Below are 22850 nucleotides of genomic sequence, written 5' to 3'. Positions count from 1 at the left end.
GGCATGGCAGAACCTGAGCCCATGAGGTTGCTGCTTTGCTGCCATGGCTCTCACTAACAGCAAAGGACACCTCTACCCATGTTTCAGCCAATCCTGTTTCTGCAGGATTGAAGTCCAGAAATGCTGCAAGCCCTGATACATTGTGAGGCCAAGGGATTAATCTCTCAGATCCTAAGTCAGGGTATCTTCAGTAGATACCTTCAGTAGGGAAAAGCAGCTTGACTCTAGTACCAAATAGGATTCTCTCCTTTGCAAAACACAGAAGAGGGCTTACACTAGCTTCACAGGAAAGCACAGAATCCCTTGTGTCCCTAAACACCATCTCTACGTCATTGGTCCTTGAGTGTGTACCTGTAATATGAAAGAACTTCTCTATTTTGCCTATAGTCCTTAATGAGTGCCTGCTTGACTGTATCTACTCTATGTGATAGGTCCAGCAAGAATGCTTCACAAGGCTAATGCTTCATTACCATCAACCAACATTGTTTCTGTTTCCTCCTTACTTTTCTCTCTACCAGCAGCTCTGTCTTTTCAGAGGTTCTAGAAGTTCAGCTTCTGGGGACGTCAGGCTCCAGGTCTGGTAGTGGTTAGAAATGTTCATGCTCTCCATATCCCTGTGATTCAGGTAATAGAAATATAGTTGCTTTTCTTTTGTCAAAAAGTCAAACTTAAAGGTCTTCTGGCCTTCTCCTGCTCTTCTCTAGTGAGATTTCTGGTGCCTGAGCTTGCAGGGATGGGGGGGCACAGCCAGGTTCATATAATGTTACGCTTCACTGTAAGCAATGCAAAATGTTGGTAAAACATTGGCATTGTTTTGGCTTTATAGTATTTCTCCCAGCTGTGACTTGAAGCAAACTGTTTTCATCTCCTTGTTTAAAGGGAGTCAACCGTATCTGGGAGAGCTTTCATTCTGCCAGCACCCGTTATCAGGCTGCTCACTAGCAAAAGGGACGCCAGCCAAAAGAAAAGGCATCTTTCAACCTCGTGGTGACAGCTGAGAGGGGCTCTCTGTTAGAGAGACTCTGCTTACAAGCAGACATCAGTGTGGCCAGACAAGGATTTAATCCATTTCCTGTCTCCCATTCATTCGTGTTATGTTTCTTTCCCTTATTGCACAAACTGTGGCTCAGGGTCAAACCTTTGACAGAGGACTATCTGAGCTTCCCTAGCCTAGCAGCTTCAGTCGTGTGATGTCCTTGCTGTTTGTTCACTTGCTCTTGGGAAGCTGGCAGCTGTACTTCTTGCAGGAGTGTTGTCATCTTGGCTGGGATGGGATGAGCTGCTCAGTTCTTGCTCTCCACCCCAGACTCTATTTAGTTTGGGTTCTGAGTTACTTTAGAGTAGTCTTGGCTGGAGACTTTCCCTCAGCAGATCTATTCTTGAACTCTCTCCATTTGTGTAGTGAAGGCTTCAGCTCCTGCAAGCCACAGGATATGCCTCTGCTTTGTCATGTTACAAAGTGAACGGGCAACTTTCCAGCAGTCTGGCTGAAGCTCCTGGTGCACTTAGAAAAATCACATGCCATTTATCTGTCTGAAGGAAGGGATAAAGTCTTTAGCTTGGTGTTTCAATGGCAACTTAATCTCAGAGACTCTGCTGCCTGGATGGTTTCAGCCAGCTCCCAGTAAACCCAAGCATCTGATTTGTAACCCCTCATGAGCAATCCTTTTGCTTCAGCATCTGCAGGCTATTGCATGATCCTACCGTTCTTAGGACACACGGCTCCCTCAGGCTCACAGAGAAGGGTCAAAGGCCAGGCAAGGATTTAAGACCAGTGCTCAGTTTCTGCAGCTTTCATGGCTCCCTGTGCCTTCTGTCAAGTGATGCTGCCTTACCTCAAAGATGAGAACAGTACTAGTCTTGTCTTACTGTGTTTTGTGACTTTGAGAATGATTCTATACACTAATTGGCCAAAATCAGCCTTATTTTGACTAGGGTATTTGTGTATTGCTGTTGTAGTCAACAAATTAATATCTGAAGAGGTAAATGAATGTAGTTCTTTCATCCTAGAAAAATGAATGTTCCCAGGTTGTGTGAGTTTTTATCCTGCTATTTTTTGCTGTACTTGCTGGTCACATAACTGTTCTATTCTAGCCTTTGAGCATCCTGTCTCTGCAGCTCGTTCTCACTTCAGAGAATCTGGAGATTCCCCATAGCTGGTTTGTGCAGAGATGGGCTTTCCTGGCCTCTGTACTCTCCCAAGAGTCACTGAAGCCCCAAACACAAAGTTACTCATCTGTCGGCTTCAAACATCATTCAAAGGTGAGAGAGATGGAAGGGGAGAGCATCCTAGCAACACAGCAAATCTGGGCTGTGATGCCCTTTCCAACTGCTAGTCATTGCATCATTTTTTTCCTTTTGGTATTCTAGCTGGTTTGGCTTATCACAAATGCTTTGTGCTTTTGATGGCATTGGTAACAAAAGCAGGCTACATGTCTTTCATGGATCATTCTAGTTGTTCGGTGGCTTTGAATGTTGGGTTTTCTGTTTTTGTTGTTTTCATTTAAACTGAGCACATTCCTGCTCCTGGAGGGATTTTACAAGCTAGTTTGCAGAATAACAAAGAAGGAATTCTGCAGGCTCATCCATTTTGGTCTTTGCTTTTGAAGACTATTGCTACAGGGTCAGTAAGAGAAACTGAGGATCTATCACCCAAGAGATTGGCCTGTAGCTTATGTTTCTCCTCAGTTTCAGAAGTAGTAATGCCACAGGGAAATAATTCTCTCTAGTCAATTGAATAATAAATCCCAGAGTTTATTCCAGTGCATTAGGATTGCTATTTGAAGTCCTGTTACACACAAACTCTTTTATGTGTTTATTTCCCTTATTCCTTTCCAAGATGTGGAGTCATATGCTTGGAAAAAGATGCTTGCTCTCCCATGCACATATGGAATATAAATGTAGGATGAACAGTGCCCCTGTGAACACAACAGGCGGAGGTTCTGGGTGTGTAAGGGATTGAGCTGTAGCACAAAGGTGTGTTTTCAGGTTTGGGATCAATATGGATGGCCCTGCTTTCAGAAGGGGAGATGTGTGCTGCTGGCTGGGCACAGGTGGAGGGCCAGCTGCTTCCTAGGTTATGCACAGTCCTCTGGCTGCTAATTGAAGGCCTTTTGATCTTGCCCAGACATGCTGTCTGGGCACTCTTCCTTCTTGCTGGTAGGGAAGTGCAGTGCTTCTCTGCAATTGCACTGAGATCTAGTTATTAATAAAGAAAGGAGCTGATTATTATTCTGGCATGGAAATATCTGTCTTGGTCTCTTTTTTTTTGGGGGGGGGGATGGGGGCCGAGAGACTGTAAAACATTGTTCTGTACAACTTCAGAAGGGAGGTATATAAGTTTGTTTTCTGGATTTTAGGCTCTTGGTAAGTTGTGCAAACCAGACATGCTCAGAATTAAACAGAGTCCTCTTCCTCCCCTTTGGCAAAGGCAGGACATGTACAGTGGTCTCCAATACTCCTGCAGCTGCAGGTTTTGTTTTTGGTCCAGTGTCTGCAGGAGCATATTTGAAACTCTTCTGTTTACTTTGTTCCCTGGGAACCTACTGCCTTTGTGCTAGGAAGCTGGAAGAGCTGGGGCTTCAGGAAAATAAAAGAGCGTAGGTCTGATTTGAAATGTGATTTCAGAACACTTTGATTTTCTACGGGGAAGTTTAGATTCTTGGCATGTCTGTAAATCAGGCTGTAGATACAAAAAACTCAAGAAACTACCATGAGCTTTGTTCTGATCTTTTTTTAATGCAGAGGTAGCACTTCTTATGGATTGACCTTGTTCAAAAGACAACACAGCAGTTATATGTAGAGGATTGAGCTGATATGCGACTTGACTGCCATGAGATGAGTAGGTAAAAGAAAACTTGGGATCTTTGGTTTCCAGGTTCTTTGCCAGTGAAAAAGGCAAGTTCATTCCTCTTGCTACCCTGAAAACCACCAGTAAATGATATTGAAACTTTCAACCTGGAAGTTGAGTAAAAAATGAATAGAAGCCTCTGAAGGTCACCAAGGTCTCCTCGGGCACAAACTGCAATGGCTGAATGAATCACACTAACAAAACCATCTCTTGTGATGTGAAAATGAGTTTCACGCCTTTCCTCTCATGTGGTCCTGGAGTACAAACAGCTTTGTTTGTAAGTGTCAAAGGGCAGGGGGAATCCATTAAGGGGGAAGGTATTTCCTGTGTGTGACAGGCTGTCCTGCTTGGGTCATGGCGGAGATCATGTCTTTCTCTTTGACCTGATTTTTGAGGCTTTGCTCCAAGAAGGTGACACCCTTTCCCTTTCTTGTCATGTCTGGCTATTGTGTTCAGTGACACTTTCTGGAGACGAAGGGACCACATCCTTGTGTGCTGAGGCATGAGGCTTGTTGGCTGTCATCCTTCAGAGTGTCTTGATATCTCCAGTATTTCTAGCTTCATGCTCCCAAATCAGTTAGTCATCTCCTACTCCCTCCCCAAATCACCACTTTTTGAGCGATCACTTAAACAAGAGACTGTTTTCCAAAGGATGTTTCCTTATGGATGAGCTCCTGCAGCTTGTCTGACACTGATCAAACAGCCTCCAAGGACAACTGGGTGTTTGTTTGAATTATCTAGTAACAGGAGTGGCCACTAGTTGAGTTTTCTGGGTTCTTTCCTCAGTTTTGCCCTACTCTCTGGGACCCAATGTGTCGGTAAATGACACCTATCTCTTGCAGAGGAGCAGCAGGTCCTGGTAGTTTGCTTCTCTGTGAAGTGCCTGGAAGCCTTCTGTTGAAGGGGAATGTATATGCTGAGCACATCCTCTGGCTGTATGGGAAGCAGAGATGCAGACTGAATCTCGTCCTAACCTCTTCTCATCCTGTGGTTTTGCAGGTGTCTATGATAGTGTTTGTGGCTTGAGTAGCATTCAAGAGAAAGGCTTTCTCTTTTTTGCTACCAATCCTGTTGTGTTCTCCTCACGTTTTTATTCTGAGACTTCTGATATGCAACAGGTATCTCTTCCTCTCCTTTTTCCATGTGTTCATGGCTCCTTCAATTGCAACACTTCAGGTATCAGTGGTGATGCTTTGCTAAAGGAATTTTCTTTGTTCCCCTGCTGGAATGGCAGTCAAATCTGCATGATGTGACGTGATGATCTATGTAACAACAGACCTTGGTGCCATGTCACACAATTGAGGAAAAACAATGCTATGAATATGAAGAACAGAGCAACTTTAGAGCAAATTGGAGCTAGCAAGCTGGGGCCACTTAACATGCCTGAGTACACGATGCTGAACAGAGCTGCAAACATCAGGACTCTTCCAGGAAATTCAGGGTGGGTGGTAGACTGTGACAGCTGAACTCCACGTTTGTCATGCCCTGAGAAGTCTTCGCTTGTTTGAGGATTAAACTGTAGCTACTTCCCCGACACAGAACTGCTGCCAAGATTCCAGTCTGGTTCAAGGCACTCTCCACACTTCATAATGAAGTTTGAGAGAGCTTTAACATCTTGGTGTTGGCAGAAACATGGTTTTAAAATCACGGTGTGGTTGGAGACTAGCTGGCTCTGGACACTGGTAACAGGGCTGGAGACTTTCATCTCAAGGTCAGTCCAGCTGTGGTGTTAGTGATGGAGTCATGAACTTCTAAATGATGGTTCAGGGCTTACGTGTGGAAAGATGTCCTGAGTCCAACACCAGGACTGGGAGTCAGGAGACTGGGGTTCAGTTCTTTAACTTCACCAGAGCTGTTCTGAGAGACCCCTCAGCAAGACACTGAAAGTCTTTGTGCCTTGGGTCTCTCAGTGAAAAAGCACTGAAGGTCTACCTACCATCAATGTTGTGTCAGGTCTTCAAATTCACCTGTAACTGCAAACTCCTGAATCCCATTGGATGCAGAAGCACAGAACCAGGTGGGATGATCTGGCTCTGTCCAGCCTGTATTAGACAAGTGCCTGGTTCTCAGCTGTCAGTATCAGCAGTAACTGGGGTGCTTTTTGGCAGCTCAGAGGGTGAGGACAGAATGTTCTCAGGAGACAGCACTGCTCTTACTGCTCTCCATTGCTGTGCCATGCCATTCCAAGTGCAGGTGGCTGCACGCTCAGGAGGAAGCTTGTGTGGCCATCCTCTCTGGTGGCTATAGGAGAAGACTGTTCCTGTGTTTGGCAGCTGGCATAAATAATTAGCAACAGCTTACTGAGAAATTGGTTTCCCAAAGACTGAGCTGCTGCCTTCTTTCTAAGACATACATGGGCAGCCTCTCCTGGCAAGCCTTTGCTACTGCTCTTCAGAGTGACTGTACCAATGTCACTGCAGTGCCCTCTGGATGTACACCTGTGCCTGCTGCCTCTTGGAGGGATTTTGGATTAGATTCTCTGTGATTTCTAGCTCCGTTTTGGCCTTGTGCCCGGTGGAGCCCGGGGCAATGCTGCCGGCCGAGCTCCGTCTCCTGGCGGCTCTCGGCACTGCCGGAGGAAGCTTTTTCCCTGGAGGAGACTCGGGTGCTCCAGGCTGATTTCTGTCTGGCCTTGAGAGAGAAGTATAAAGCTGCAGCCTGCAACACTGTAATCCCAAAGCTTCAGCTTCTCCCTGTGCATGCCAAATACCTTTGGCTGTTAAATAAGGGTAGGAATTTCGAGGAGAGCTTGTAGAGTACAACTTCTGTGTTTGCTTTTAGCTTTGTGATGTGTCTGGCTGTATACTGGGGAAACTCTGATATGCCAGCTTTGAAGGGCTGCTGCTTTAAAAGAAAACGTTTACATAAATGTCAGTTTTTGCATTGACTTTACACTGGTGCCTTGCACAGGTCTGCTTGTATCTGCAGGCAGCTCTTGTACAGAATTGTAGGAAGGCTAATAACAGCCTTTGTTTGACATCAGAGAAATCCACATGGAGATAGAGTGAGGGGAACAAGAGCCTTCATCTCTGCTACTTGCAACGACTTGATAGTGATGAGACCTTCACAAAGCATACCAGTGTTATCTGAGGAGAGGTGTGGGGAAGAGCCAGAAGAGTGTGATGGTTTAAGGACAAAAGTAAGGGTTGTTGAATCAGATCCATGCTGTGATAAACCCTTGCTCTCTTATTTTGTGCATCTCTGTAATTTTTTCTGCAGCTGGGGTAGCTGGGTAGTCTGGGGATATATCCAGGCAGGAGAATGTGCTGTGAGTTAGTAGCAACACCACCCTTGAGTAGATAAATGCATTCTACAGAATTCTTGTTTGTGTTAGTTACAGGACTCTCATCAGGCCCACGTACAAAATGTCCTACCGAACTGTGACCACGCTGGAGTGGAGGTGCTGTCCTGGCTTCACTGGGAGCAACTGTGAAGAGGGTAAGTTAATCAGTAACATACTTGTCCTTACAGAGCAGCAAGGGGGTGTGTGGATGGACTGGCTAGGTTGAGCTGAGTTTTGTTCCTTAATTTGTACTATGCCTTTCAAACATGGTCAGAAATCACCTGTTGTATTCACTCCCCATCTGAATGCTCACATAGAAGCTCCAAAAGGTGGGCTTGAAAAATAGGCCATACTGAATGCCTGCAAGGCAGCCTGAACAAGGAGGGGGGAAAAGAGATGAAAAAGTGGGTACATAGGGATGAACTGTTTATAGATGTGCTTATGCTTGGCATCCCCATTGCACGGTCCTTCAGATAATGTGCTTTCTCCTTGTCAATGTGTTATCATCACATCCCACTGTCATCCCCATTCATTGCTGTAGCTGCTAAAAGCTGGACCCTGGGTGACTGCTTGTAAGGGTCATACCTGTAAGATGTAAGATCTGGACACAAATAATACCTGTGTTCCCAGAGAGCTGGGAGTTAAATTAGGCACCTTTCGTTCCCCTCACCACCTGCCTCCTGACTTATCGGTGCAACATTCAGGCTGCACAGTGAATCTGAAGGCAGAGGTCTGGGTTTAGTGTCTGATCTTTCACACAGGAAAAAACAGGGCTCTTTCCAGAGCTGGAAGAAAGTCTTTCTTTTTATCCTGTCTCATCATGATGAACAAAAAGGCATGCTTTGCATTTTCCTTCCTGGTGTTCTCGGCTGTAACTGTTGCTTCTTGTGCTTTGAAACAAGTCCTGCTTCCCCATCACGTTTCAGGTTGAGGCACTAAGGCATCTGCTGAATCTGTGTCATGAGTGTTTGTGGCTTATGAATGGGAGAAAAACTAAGCCTTCAGTTTTCTGTTCATTTCCATCAGGGCAACACAGCCTCTGCTGGCTGGTGAAGGGTCATTGTGGGTGTCCAATGCTCTAAGACTGTTTGTCGCTGCACCTCTTGTTCTTCGTGCTGTGGTACCTTGATATTAATACACAATGCAGGCACATCTCTGAGGAAGTTGTCTTGTTACAGTCACGAAGAATGATGGTTGCAGAGAGCAGCTTGCTTCAGGCTGCTGAGGAAACAATAGTTTCCCAGAAGCTCAACAAAAGTCTTAAGAAGTGGCCAAGCTACCCTATATTGCAGTGTGCAGGAAAGAACTTTTCATTTTAGCATGCTGCTAAAAGAAGTGAACTTGGGAAAGAAATTTGCTGTGTGCACAGGTTGGATTTTTACCTGTCACTGGAGGGGAGAGGGATGCTAAGGACTGGGGCAGAACTGCTATGTCCAAAGTAGTTGTGGCTCAGCCTGGCCAAGGTTCTGACTGGATCCTGAGAAGCTGATGCATGCAGCCCATTTGTGCCTGTAGGTTTGGACAGGTGTGAATAATTACATCCTCATGGTGTTGCTGGTGTACAGGAGAGCATCCAGCTCCCTCCCACAGTGCCAGATCTGTCTCAGCAGAGTTCAGTGGAAACAAAAAGCCAACATAAGCTTGTTTGAGAAAGTCAGCAGTGATCTCAGGAGCAAGTCTGTGGAATGAGGTGACAATTTTATGCAGTCAGTTTTCAAGGTGTAACTGTTCTTCTGGGCTTGGATATGGTCTGTGGAGTGTGAGCAGAAAGCCAGTAGTAAGCTCTCACTTTCATGTGTGAGATTCTTTTTACCTTTTTTCCTCCCTAAAACATCTGGTGCTACTGACAGTCCCATATTCTTGAAAGAAGAAGAAAGAAATAAAAACCCCTTTCTAGAACAGCAGGGGTGTGCCACTTAATTTCTACTGGCACTAAGGGTGTGCACAGCACCTCAAGCTGTCCAGAGGCATCAATTTTAAAATTAAAATATTTACTTGCTCCTTATGTTAACAATTAATGTTGGTGTCAGTTGTAATTGTAAGTAAAAGGGGCTGAAAAGAGATTTTTAGGGCTTTTTAGCAACCTGATATAGAGCCTTTAGTACATTTTCCTTTCTGTACTCTCTCCTACTACAAATGTGGTTTCTCTGAGAGGGTAGGATGTTCCTTCCTGGAAACAGCAAACAAAAGAAAATGGAAAACTAAATGGGAAGAAAACAAAAACAGTGCAATTATGAAGCCAGGGCAAATTAGCAGGGCAGAGCCTCAAAATGCTTTATTTTTTTTTTTTGTTAGTTAGATTTAATGTCAATATTTCACTTCACTTGTATGTACAGCTGGTACTTTTAAAGTTGAGGTGAGGGCAGGTATTACTGAAGACAGATTGGACCTACAGTATTTTTAACTTGCCTCCTTGCTGTGTTGCAAATGCTCTGATTCTCTGACAGTCACTATTGTTCTCTGCTGTCAGCAGAATGGCAACTCTAACGGCCCTGAGCTGCTTCTTCAAGATGTCTCCTCTTTCCAGACACTGAAGGAAAAAAGTTTAATTTCCCAGTGGGCTTTGGAATAGTGAGGTTGCACTTGCATGAGTAGGACACTCTCAGTCAGAAGATAATGAACTGATAAAGCACATGGAGCAGTTTTGGGAGTTGTGTGTGTATGGGCATGGCTGTGGGGGTCCCTTCTTCAGACTGATGGTGCTTTTTGCATCTTGAGGCTTGAGAGATCCTTTGTATTGGTTCCTCCTTTAATCCCCAGTGAGCAGGGCTGATCCTTGCTCCCTTTTTGTGCTGCTCTGGAACAGCATCTTTGTGGGGGAGCCTCTGTAGTCTATCTGGAGGATGGATTATTTTTACGAGCTGTCCTTTTATGAGGCCTTCCTTGCCCTTTTAAAATTTGTTTCAGTTCTTTTAGCATTTTATGGAGGAAGATAGGATGGTGGGAGGGTGAACCAGGGAAACCAAGCCATAGAGCTTGCAATCATTCAAAGGCTATTTCCGACATACGTACTTTCTTGTTATCTCCCAAATGGCAGATCAGCTTTACTTTTGCAAAGGAAACAGTCCAGCATGGATGTCTAGCACCAAAGTATGACAGAATCCTGATGAGACCAGCTTGCTGTAATACACCTTCAATGAGAAAACACACTGTGCACTGATAGAACAAGCTACTAAATGCAACTTGAGTATTACAAAAAATGTCTTGACCCTTAGCTAATAAGTTTAGCTTGAGAAAGTAACCATTTAACTGTCACCAGCTGGCAGGCACCTACATTAATGCTGAAGGCTGCACATTGTTTAGATTTAAATTATCTTGGGAATTTAACTCTTGCATTGCAGTTGATAAAGAGCAGCATTGCCTGCAGGAAACCCAGCTCTAAAAATGGGTGGAGGTTTTGCTACTCAATGGGCTATTAATTTACTGAGGTGGGGATAGCTGCTTCCAATCTGTTTCCTTTTTTAAGTTGACACTGTTTGGGGCTCTCCTCCCTTCCCTTTGTTGCTTCCCCCTCACCCAAAGGTATGTCAACATTTGAAAGGTCTCCAATTCCTTTCTTGTTTTTGTAGAACTGTGACCAGCTAGTTGAGTAGATAGCTAAAAATCACCAGTTGTACCAGGGTTTCCCAAAGGGTTTCTTGCAGCCTTCTTGGATAGAGAAAGAGACTTGATGCAAATAAGTCTGGTGAATTTAACTGTCAGTAGATGCTAATTTTTATTTTCCAGTTTCAGGACTTTTGTGTTTTGTTTAAACTGGAGCCCAAGCTTAGGACAGGAAATGAATCCACTGAGCCACCCAGTCTGCTGACTGCTGATATAAAGAACATATGGACAAGAGCAGTGCAGAGGTGAAGTGGTTTAGCTATTGCAATCATGCATCAAGCTGATTGATTTGAATCCAAGATGATGCTGACATTTCAACTCAGCCTTTTTTCTATATGGCTGAAAGTTCAAAGCCAAGTGCAATCTCTTGGGAGAGGAAAAGTGTCCCTAGCAAGTTCAGGGGCTCGGTGCTGCCACAGAGCTCTCCAGCTAGGCAAGGTCTTATATCACTTCACAGAGCTAACATAGGTTTATTTCTTGCTTGTTTGTATTGCTTGAATTTGGACAGTAGCCAGTATCCTATTTACCCCAGAAGTAGATTGATGGTAGACAGCTTAGTTGTTTGGGCAAGAAGCAGCTCCAAGAGTAACCTCAGAACCTCTAAAGTGATGCCATAGTGATTCCAAGCTTACTTTTATTTCCATAAGAATACAAGCAGAATAGGAAATTTCAGCAGCCTTGTCCAAGTAATGGTTTAATTTAAGAACGTCTGCCACCCCTCCCCCAGCTCAGTTATTGGAATATTTTTATCTACTTTTAATAAATATCATTTGCATCTTGCCACCCTGATATCTTCCAGTTCTTAGAGTTGTGTCTTTACAGTTTTCAAAGCAGCACGAGAAAATGAGGACTCTTCTCTTGGTATGATAGAGTGCAAAAACCCTCTCATTTTTTTACTGCTAGTTCACCAAGTTTCTTCGTCTCAGGAGGAGAGATGCAGAACAATACTGTCAGGAAAATGTCAAGCTAGCAAATGCAATTATGATGCAAAATTTGACGAGGCCATGAAAATGAACATCAAAACTAGAGACTGGGAAGGTTGAAAGCCCACTAAAGTGCTCTAGAAGGAAGGGTGTTCAAAGTGGTGGTGATGAGACCTCACAAATTCTTGCATTGGTTTGTTCCCCTGTGAATCATTAATCATAGAACTGGCAATTGATAGGAAAATACAACGTGAGGATTATGGAGTAACATTTCCCACAATATCATGGTAGTGCTCTTGAGCAGCTGAGATGGTGTGTTTTCCTTTTGTCAAGTATTTAAGTTCCTCCTTGTTTCTCCCTCTTCCCTATAGCCACCATTTGGAAGCAACGGAGTTAAGTCTGTGTATCACACAGAGCAAGCAGAGCTCTTTATTGCTACTCGGGATTTTTCATTTTGCCCTCAGAAACTGAGATTGTCAGAGAAGTGGGGGTCAAGGGAATCATTGTGCTGCCTGTTCCTCTGCTGCTAAATCCTAGTGCAGTGATGTTTTCCCACTTCAGCAGAGTCCAACTCCTGTCACAATCAAAGAAAAGCTTCCAGCTGAACAGTGACATTCTCCCAGAGGTGGTATCCTCAGAGCTCTTGAGTTAGCAGGGCAGTTCTATGCTGCAAGTGTGTTGCAGATGGAGGTACTTTCCTTTCAAGTCAGGATCTAGCACAGATCCTTGCACACATGTAGTTCTTTACTAGAGACTGGTTCAGTAGTTCTTTTAGTGAAATGTAACTTTGTTCTATTTTTTGAGACCTTTGTTTCAAAGTCCAACACATGGTTCCACATAGGTAACTACCTTCTAAAAATACCTTCCTATTTGAAAGTTTAATGTTTATTAGACATGATAAATTAATTATATACATGTTACAGACTATTAAGTGCAACCTGAATTCCCTAATTATCTAGTTAGTAAAGCACATAGTAAGTAGGTAGTGAAATGGAGTAACTAACTCTGTAAACCTACCTTCAAAAATCTTTTAATAAAAACATTAAAACATGTTGATCACCCCAGATGGAATTGCTGATGCCTGAAAGCAGCTTTCTGAGTAACGGTGTTTGTGTGCCTGTAGTACGCAGGTGGAGGATAGTATTTACCTTGGTATTTTCTTCCATAGCATGTGCCTCGTGCTCCTCCATATGTTACACCTCCTCCTCCTCGAGTTTCTGGTTTCCTCTTCAGTAGAAGGCAGAAAGTCCACCAAGTTTCCCAAGCTATGGTGTGTCACCCACTCCCATCACCATGCTGTCCATTCAGCAACCTCTGGCTTGAGGCACAATGTGTGTGTCACCCTTGATCAAATTTGCGAAGGAGTTCCTGAGGTGTGTGGTCACTGTTGGAAGAATCTGCTGCCTGCTGAGAGCTCTTTCTGGCATCAGTGCTGTGTGACTACTTGAACAGTTTATAGATGTTCATCTTCTCTTTCAATATACAGTAAAAAAAAAAACCAAAACAAAAACCCAACACTGTCAGATTTCCAAAGATTTTGACACTGCATTCCAGCATCTGAGTAGTTTCATTTTTTTTGACATTTTTAATCTGAACAGGGATAATTTTATTCGGCACCTAATGTCAAAATATTTGGAGTGCTAAATGTGTGCAGATGTTGTCTTAACATAATTAGAAAAGCTCTATGCTGTACAGTTACCTTGTCTCAATTTCTTCAGCTCCCATGAAATTACTTTGATAAGGTATTTGTTTGCTTTCCCAAACATATTGGGTGCTTTCTGTTTCTTTTAGCTGTGTATTTCTCAATTCACAAGTGACAGACCCACCTATTAATAGTTTTCTACTAATTTGTTTTATTTCTAACTGGGATTGAATATAACCTTAGTTTGGGTAGGGCGGACACAGGATCAGGCTGTGAGGCTCTGTGTGTATCAAGGCTGCCTGGATCTTCTCTCACCATGCTGGCAGGATTCTGCCAATTGCTGTCAAAACAGAGACAAGCATGTGGGGCTTCTTTAACAACTTCTGCCTGTTTTTGGGTGCTGGTATGACTACTTGATGGGCATGTTTTCTGGGAAGTGGTAGGGAGCAGCAAGAGAAGGTTAGAACTGAGAAGGAAGTCCTGGGTAGTTGACTTGAGCTTCTGAGCTCCTGCTGCTACAGTAAAGCTCTTCCACATCTCTGCTAATGTTGCTGCCTCCTAAAGAAGTTTCATCTTCTGTGCAGCTGTATTTAGTTTATGAAAACAAGTGGAGTAGCAGCCAGGATGCTGGAATTGCTGGAAAGACCAAAAATGATGAATTACTACAATAGATGGTCTATGAAATTGTGCAAGGTCTTAATTTTTGCCTGTTAGAGGTGGCATGGGTTGTTTCTGCCCTGAAGCTGGGAGGCTCTTAATGCTCTTTTTATCTGCTTAGTGACAGAGAGAAATCCCATGTGGCATATTTGCTACTTTTGCAGGTGGTTGAGCTGTGTGAGAGGACTTAGATCCTGTTTTTCAGTATCCAAAGCTGGAAACATCTGATGGCTGCTAGTTTTTTGCCACCTGTCCTTCTAACACTTGTGGCATGAGTTGATGTTCCTGGTCCATTAAGAACAGATGACAGATGTCCTTGAGGAAGAAATTCTGTGTAAACAGACCAGATCGTTGCTGCTAGTAAGAGTCACGTGAAAATAGCCAGAAGGTTGGAAGACTTAGCTAAGCCCTAAGTTCTGTTCAGGATAAGGGCTTTGGACTGATGCAGAGCCTGCTGAGAACGTCATGCAGCTGTTGCCAGTGTAGTGTCCTCTGGAAAAAGGAAGATGTGACATGTTATGCTGTCAACCCTGTAGTTAGTACCAAAATAATGAAAAACATTATCCTGAAAAACTCCACTATATTTCTCTCTTCTACAGTAATTCCTGTTGGAGATGTTGGAGGAAGGGTGGGGTTGTGTTTATAACAGAAGCTGGCAATTTTGGGAGTGCACATCACACTATCAGTAGCATATGGAAGTGCTAAACAAGAGGAATAGTTCCTAATTGGTGTCCACTGTTTTGATGTCTTTCAAGTGAATTATACATAACAACGGAAGAAGAATCAAAACCACTTGCTGCAGCTGTATCTGAGCTTCCTTGCTGCAATAACTTATTAGATTTTATGAGGAATAGGAAATGAGGCTTAGGCCTTTGATATGAAATGCCTACAGTTGGAAGTGGTGGCAATCTTCTTTCTTTCACTGAATTTGCAAGGCTATTGCACATTTAACAAGCTGTTCTGTGTTTAATTTTTGAGCATAACATGAAATTGCAGCTCTGTCCTCAACGCTTTCTGAGGCCTTAGTTACAAAACGTGTGGGCTTACTGTTGTTGTCAAACAGTGTTGAATGGGATGGTTCCTGGAGGAAGAACTGGATATCTGGCCCTAGCAGCAGTGGAGACACGTGCAGACATGAATGTCAGTGAGGACAAGGGAGAGAGATGAGGGAGATCACTCCTGGTTTTCCTCCCTAGATACAGCCTTCACCTCTAGGTGTGCCTCTGGGTTCACAGCCCTGCTGCCATCTCCTATTTCTGTCTTGTCACATGCTGGAGGAGAGACAAGAACATACTTTGCACCATATGATTCTCGGATTCCTGTGCAGAGCTGTTCTAATAATGAGTTGTCACTTTGTATGAGTGATGGAAGAATATCTCATACTGCTGAGGTTTAAAGACATGAAAGGAAAGGAAATTCCAGAAGATGGGAGACTTCATTGCCAGCTTTCCACTGACAGCAGATGGACAGGCAAATGTACTCTTTTTGCAAAGAGTTTTAAAATAATTTTTAACAAAGCTGCTGACAGTACAAGCTGTTTGCATGTGTAAATTGTAAGAAAGGTCTAATGTGTTGTAAGACCAAGGGGAAAGGCTGACAAAGGCCATAAAGTACACAGGGAGTGGGACAGTTGGTAGCAAGCTGAACTGGAGCCAAGCTTTGGGGTGAGGCAGATGGAGAGAGATCTTTCTGTTTCTACCTTAGGGACTCTTGTCTTTTTTTTTTTAATGTAGTTTTTTTATTAAATGAATTAATGCTATTAGTGCAAAAACACTTGTATTTCCTCTGATAACTAATTCCAGTTTTGTGCTGCTCAAAACATCAACATAGTGGCGAATTCATGCAAGTGCATGAACTTAAGTTCATGCAAGTACCTGAGCAGGCTAAGCCTCTTCTACACAAGCTTTCTTTAGGGAGAAGGAGAGATTTACTGGGGATCTAAATTCCCAATACAACAGTTACCATTATTCTGGGATGGTTTGCCATTTGGAAATGGGATAGCAATACGTTAGGATGTAGGTAGAATTGGGATTGCAAGCCTTGGGAGTAGGAACAGAGGTGGATTTGCCAGAGAAGTCTGAGTGTGATTTCATATTTTGTAGAAGACTTCAAAATGAAAGCAAGAGGTAGGTGTCAAATTCCCATGCTGCTGAATTCTAGACTTTATTCTGACTAAATTCCTTGTTATTGAAAGTGGAGCCAAAAGTGTTTCTCCAAATAATTCCTAGTGGAGGTGAATTTCAGTTTAATGTGGAGAAGTGCTAGGAAAAAGCATGTTCAGTGCATGTCAGCCCAATACCATGGCTTTTCTCTGTAAGCTAGTTGGCAGGATAGAAGTAGTAAAGTTAGTGCAGCTCCACTTGGGAAGCTGCAGGCATGTGCATTACGTGGAGAAAATTCAAAATGCACCATTCACTCAAATTCTGCTTTGTAAATAGCGTGGGTTCAGACAGTGTTAGTTTGGTGGAGGTGTCAAATGGAATTGTACCAGGGACTGTTCTCAGGCCAGCATGCTATTTAATTTTAAAGTTGGTGTGAGTAACAGAGAGAGACCTCTAATCAGATGTGTTTGTGTTAGAGAGAGAGGAGTACTGGGAACACCAGGTAGACTAGGATGAAAATGCAGTCAAATCTTGATGAAAGTGTAGAGTTGGGCAGAAATCCATAAAGTGAGATTTGATCAAGGACAGTCACAGAGGCAGGAATAAGCAAATGGACAAATTTTGAATGGAAGGAGACTCTGAAGGTAGCAGGATCCCAGGGGAGGGAGTGGAGTTTTGGAAGATAGTAGAATGAAACTCTGGTCTAAACTTAGAATAAATGCCATCCTGGAGCCTGGTGCTACAAATACTCTGACTGGGTGTAATGTTTACTGCTAATGCATCCATGAGGCTGCCTGACACACAACCTTTACAGTTGTACCTATGTTTATGGGTAGGAGTGCTCTACACCTATGAGTCAGTGCTTCTCAGAAGTCAACTCTTGGCATTTACCAGCTGGTAACTTCAGCTTTGTTACCACTGACTAAATGTAGAAGCAAGTCCTAACTGGTGTTGCACATCTCATAAATACTGCAATGGAAGTGTTGCATCTGTGAAGGAAAGCAGTTGATTAGGAAAAGAATGTGTCTGTTATAGTTAATGGGATTTGAAGATGATGTACTGTTAAATAACTAGGTTAGTTCACTTTGATTACCAGCCAGTTAGTAGGTGTATGTTATACTTGCAACTGACAGTGCTATCAGCACAAACAGGCCTTTTCAAAAATAGCATCATTGTTAGTCATGAAGTCCTAACTCATGTTTTTCAAAAAGTAAACAAAAAATAGGTATAGAGTCATTCTGCTGACTACATGCATGTGATTACAAAGAGCAGGAAATGCTGAACCAGTTCCTGCACAAGTGTAGCATGGCAAGACATCCTGATGTCACTGCAGTGGAAAAGATGCTTGTTGGATGGGTCTTTAGCAACTTTACAGTTCCTAAATAAATTAAGGCTGGGAAAAACTTTCTGGTGAACTTCCTGAGGAAAACAGCTATGATTCTATGTAACGTGAGCTTGATTTCAAACAGCATTTACTAAAAGACTTCATCAAACTGTGTGAGCGAGTGAAACATCACCATTTAAACAGGTTGTATTAGGTCCCTCAACCACCAAAGCAGGGAAGACATTAAGGAATGACTCTGGGAAAATCCCCTATCATGAAGTTCATTAAAGACTGATAAATTTTAGTCTGGACTCATATGCTTCTTGCTCAGGCTTCTGGTTTGTCTCCTCCTTGGATTGTGCATCCAAATCCACAAGTAACATGCAAGTTTGCATTTCATTTTGAGCCCAGCAGGCATACAGCAATGAGGTTACAAGACCTTTCCAAGTGAGCCTGGAGGGACTTGTTGGCTAGAGTTTGGATTTCTGGCAGGCAGCTTGCTCCAGCTCTTTTCTGTAATAAACTCAGGGTTCAGTCCCCGGCCTCTTACAGATACTGAGCACTGTTGCGTGTCTCTGGATAATCAGTCACTGGAAAGGCACAGATGTTTCAAGATGCATAGCAATGGGTGCAGCATATAAGAAAGGCAACATCAGGGTCATACTACAGATGCAACCACATCTTCCATGTGTTCTTTCCTGACAGGAAAATTCTTGTAACATTTGTGGGTTTCTGGTTGTTAATACCATCAAATGACTAATGCAAAAACTAATAATGCTTGTGACTTTTATTTGCTGTTCACTAAGCCTTGCAGTGCCTTGGATGGCTGATGTCTCTACTGCAGGCAGATCCAACAGAAGAGCATTACAATAATGAACAGAGTGGGGTGCAGGATTGCTTAAGGCAGTGGCTTAAATGGATTTGGGCAACAATTCTAACAAAGTCAGAAGGATTATAGAAATATGGGACTAGATGGTGTCCTGGTCCTTACAATTGTGGAGATACTAAGAGATGTTTGAAGAAATTCCTGCTTTTTGTCTTTGTCATTTCCTGTAGATGAAAAAAAGCTTCTTGTTACACAAACATAAAAGTGAAGAAAACAGACCTAGTGAGGACTCGGAATTCAATGTTGTATTTGGTTGTAAATTATTACTTTTGTAGCAGTAAGGTTAAAGACATCTTCAGTGTGTACCCAGTGGGGAAAGTGCAAGGGCCTATGTTAGTTACTCAGTGGTTCTTAATTTTAAAAACCTTGAGGAACCTTTGTGGCAGATGGACTTTAATTAAACTACTTCCTGGTGCCAGTGACTGTCAAATAGGACTCCCCAGAGCAGATGCTACAAGTTCCTGTTGAAGGTGTCAGATCTTGCTCTCATGGAAAGAGAATGAGCTGTAGAAAACTGTTGTGATACCATTGAGATACTGACAGAAGCTGTGAAGTATCTTGGTTAAACAGCTCTTCTCCAGTGGCCAATTTAGGCAACACATATGCACCTATTGCTGTTGTTGGCCAGTCTGTTTTAGCTTCAATGGTAGAGGCCTGGGCTTAAGTAATAAAGGGTTTTTCTTTACTGGTGGTGAGAGCTGTTAAATCCACATGGCTCATAGTACTCGTGCAGTGATGGCTCCAAATGCTGCAGTTGCTTTGCAGTTGCTGCAGAGCTTTGCACTGTAAAATATTACAGCCCCTTAAACAAGAGGAACAAGCTATTCCTAAACTTGGCTTATTTGATCTTTTCAAACTGATCCTCAAGTGATTAAGCAAACAGTGGCTTTTCAAGTGTTCTCCAGTTGTATTATCTGCTAAACACATCTCCCAATGTGATCTGCCAAAGATGTCTTGAACACTGTCCTCTGCTGTGTACTTGCTAGTCCGTGTGGAAACATAAATAAGCAATTATTTCTCTTGCATCTAGACTGTCTGGGTGGGATACAGATGATGGGTGTTGGTTTATGTTTAACATAACATAAACTTGAAGATTCCTGCTTTTGTCTTAGTATTAGCACTCACAGCAAGACAGCAGCTTTTTATTAGCTACACAGGAAAATAAACCATTCTCCTTGCTCTGTGAGTAGATCAAGTTAGTTTATAGTGTGTACACAAAGGTATTGTTCTCATCCTGTGCTGGTCTTAAGGAAGCAGAATCACTACTAGTAGTGGTAGTTAGGGTGCTAATCATAAAACCATCAGCTCTTTACAGAACCCTGTAAGTAAAAAGATCCTTCATACACTTAATGGAGAACATGAATGAGCTTTTTAGATGCATCTAGTAATGTCTAGTGGCAACTGTTTCTAGAGTGAATGTCCTTTGACACTCAGCATGGCTCTCCTAGACCTGGACATAAACCTTGGCCTTGTAATTTGTTTTCACTACAAGTTCAGATGTTGAGGGTTGGTCCTTGTTGATTTAAGCAGGAAAACCAGTAAGTTTCACTCCTGAAACTCATTAAAAGCTGGTAGGAGAAAGAGAGGACCATTTTCTTGAAGTGTATCAAAAGCTAATTTTTTATCAGTCCTTTGTCCTTGGAGTTGTGATGATTCCAGAGTGAGTGAGTATAATTTTTCCAATCCACATGGTTTTGTAACTTGTTTATATCTCAAATCAGCAGAAATTCTGATCTTCACCTGGCTTTTTATGGCAGCTTGTAGAACTGTAAATGCGAATACGCTCTGACAGCAAACCCTAAATCAACCTTTGGTCACTGCAAACTGGAATGATTTGAAAAGCTGTGTAACCTTTTGACCAGACCTGGGCTGATGTTCAACGTCTTTAACAAGAACTGAAGCCAGAACAGCCCTGATGACTTAAGATTTTCATTATAAGCCAGCTGTAGGACCCTAGTGTACACTCGGGTTGGGACAGAGGCTGTAATGGGTCAGCTGCACCATTTGGGCAGGAATGTGCTGGCTCCCTTGGGATACTACAAGAGCAATTGTGTTCTCACTGCTGCTCTTTACTTATCTGGCACTGAAATGCACTGGTTGCTTCTCCTTTTCACAACTGCTCATGATCATCAGCTATCTCAGGGCAGTCTTTACCAGCATCTGTCATAGTTTTCCTTTGCTCTCTAGCTCTGACTATAGTGCTGAATGATGTGACACTGTGGGCTGCTCTCTGTGAATAATCGGTGTAGCTCTGCAAAAGCCCCACATTACAACAGTGTGCTAGTCTTGTTGGTCCAGGTTGTAGTCCCTGGTGTGCATGTGATGTAGAATTTTATATGTTAAATCCTTTGTTCTGGCACAGATCCTTGTGTAACCTGACATCACGTCACTGTGGACTGATCCAGGCAGGGGTGCCATGGCTCTGCCTCAGCAGTAACCAGATGAATAGAAACTAGCCTCATTTGGGGTGCAGAAACCAGCCTTTTATCTAGCCCTATTAATGCAAGTAGCATGTGCTCTGTCCTGTTTGCTGGTAGCTGAAATGGTTCCCTGTTTCTGAAGTGGGTGTTGGAAGAGCTAAGTAGTAATCATCAAGTTATTTTTCCTGAATAACACAGATGACAGATGAGAGTTGGACCACTTATATTTATGTATGTAGGAAAAGTAGTGTAATGAAACTCTGTGGGACCTGTATAGAAGGGGGTGGTGATCTTACTGTAAAACACAAATATGTTTATTCTACTCATTCCTATTCTTGTAACTGAGCAGTTGTGTGGTCTGGATTGGATCACTTGTGTGACACGGAGAAAAAGGGACACTGCTTGTCAAGTTCTGTGTCTTTGGGGTCTTTCCTGACTGGTGATGACAGCTGGATTTTGGACAGTCTTTTATACCTTTTAGATGTCAACAATAGTTATGATGTATCCTTTTGACTTGGGATTTTGCTTATTTCATCCTCTATAACTCTTATCCAGGGCTGCTGGCCATTTTCTTTGACCTCATTTTGGATATCTTCAGGGCTATCCTCTGGCTTCCTATTGAGATAACAAGGAGAGGCACAGTGTGTGCTGTGTGGTGTAACCTTCTTTCATTCTTAGTAATGTTAATGTTTCTATAAAAAAAAAACCCAAACCCAGGCAGCTGGACTAGATGATCATTGTAGGTCCCTTCCAACTGGTACTGTTCTAGTCTAAAAAAAACCAAAATACAGTTCCCCATGCCTGACATACTTATGCCTTTTGAGGTGCATATTATGGTCCACGAGTTCCCCTCAATGCACTTGTAGATCCAGGTTTCTCTTGAGGATCTTTGGGTTGCCTTGGATGTGACAACATGGGAGTTTCTCTGTGCTTGCTGCCACACAGTTTTGATGTGCTCTGAGGCACCCTCCTGTGTGCCCCAGTCCTAGCTCCTGCTCTTCCTCAGCTGGCTCCACCATCTGGGTGCCTGTGCATACAGTGCCACTGGAGGAAAAAAAACCTAGCAAAACAGAAGACACTAAACAACACAAACCAAAACCCCAAACCAAAACATCTACTGTTCAGGTTGCACATTTCCTGCCCCCCATTCCAATGTATAAATTCCACTTCATTGATGCAATAGGATGCTTCAGGCCATGCTCTCCAGGGCAGTGATTGCAACTTCTCATGTGATTAAAGTCACTTGGCCACCAGCCTTTATCACCACGGGCTTCATTCCTCTAGTAAGAGTGGCTGGTGCATGTGAACTGTTCTGTGGTTGCAGCTCTTGTAGCCTCAGGATTTGTGTGTCAATAGTGAGAATATGCTGGTATTTGTTCTCATCCCACCTGACACCCACAGGCTCATTCTCCTGTATGTGGATAACTGGTTTATGCTACAGGCATGTAGCAGGCTCTGCTGTGTCTGTAGCTGTCAATCTCTGTACTCCTACAGTAGATGTTTTTATTGTCCTTGTTTATCTGGCTGTCCTTCACTGTTTTAATATAACCCATACCAAATAAAGCTGCCTGGGAACTGAAGATTATCTATGGTATTCATCACTCTTAGGAAGGGGAGTTGGTTTAATGTTGGCTTTTAGCATTTGCTAGGCCTTGTCTCCTTGACAGAAAACAACAGACTAAAGCTATTACCAAGAACAGCTGCTTAGAAGGGGCTTTGGATATTTTTTCCGCTTTTGCTGACCTGAACCACAGCAATTATAAGTTCTGGTTATTGTAAACTTACCACAGAACACAAGGCATACCTTAAAATGATGTCATGTCTAGACACACAATTCAGGTATAAATTACGGAGAGAAAGTAGCTTGTTCAGTGGTTAAACTGTAAAATTTTAACAAGATATTTCTGTCTTTCTAGCCTTCACTCTTGCATACGTATTTCTTTACCTCTTACCAGGAGAATTCTGTGACTGCCTCTTAATTTTTTTGTGTTTGGAGATGGAATTTCCTCCCTGTTCTCCATTTCATTTCCTATTTCTGCCTTGCCTGGCTCCCAAGGGAAACAGTGTAGCCATCTACTTAGAGCCCAGGACTAGAGAGGAAGACTCTTGAGTCCAGTCACGACTCGGGCAAGGTCACAAGGAGGGTGATATACAGTGACC

General features: G+C 43.0%; 1 protein-coding gene across 1 annotated transcript in view; it reads left to right on the top strand.

Moving 5' to 3' along the window:
• The window catches only part of COL26A1 (collagen type XXVI alpha 1 chain), a 170008-nt gene that overhangs the window by 25501 nt on the left and 121657 nt on the right, over positions 1 to 22850 (top strand). Inside the window, exon 3 of the mRNA XM_051635773.1 lies at positions 7185 to 7288. Within this exon, the coding sequence (XP_051491733.1) occupies positions 7185 to 7288 (104 nt within the window). The remainder of the gene's footprint in view (positions 1 to 7184; positions 7289 to 22850) is intronic.

This window comes from Apus apus, chromosome 18 (genome assembly GCF_020740795.1).
Source record: "Apus apus isolate bApuApu2 chromosome 18, bApuApu2.pri.cur, whole genome shotgun sequence".
Lineage (NCBI taxonomy): Eukaryota > Metazoa > Chordata > Aves > Apodiformes > Apodidae > Apus > Apus apus.
Note: the sequence above shows the minus strand (reverse complement) of the source record. Positions and strands in the feature narration are given on the sequence as shown.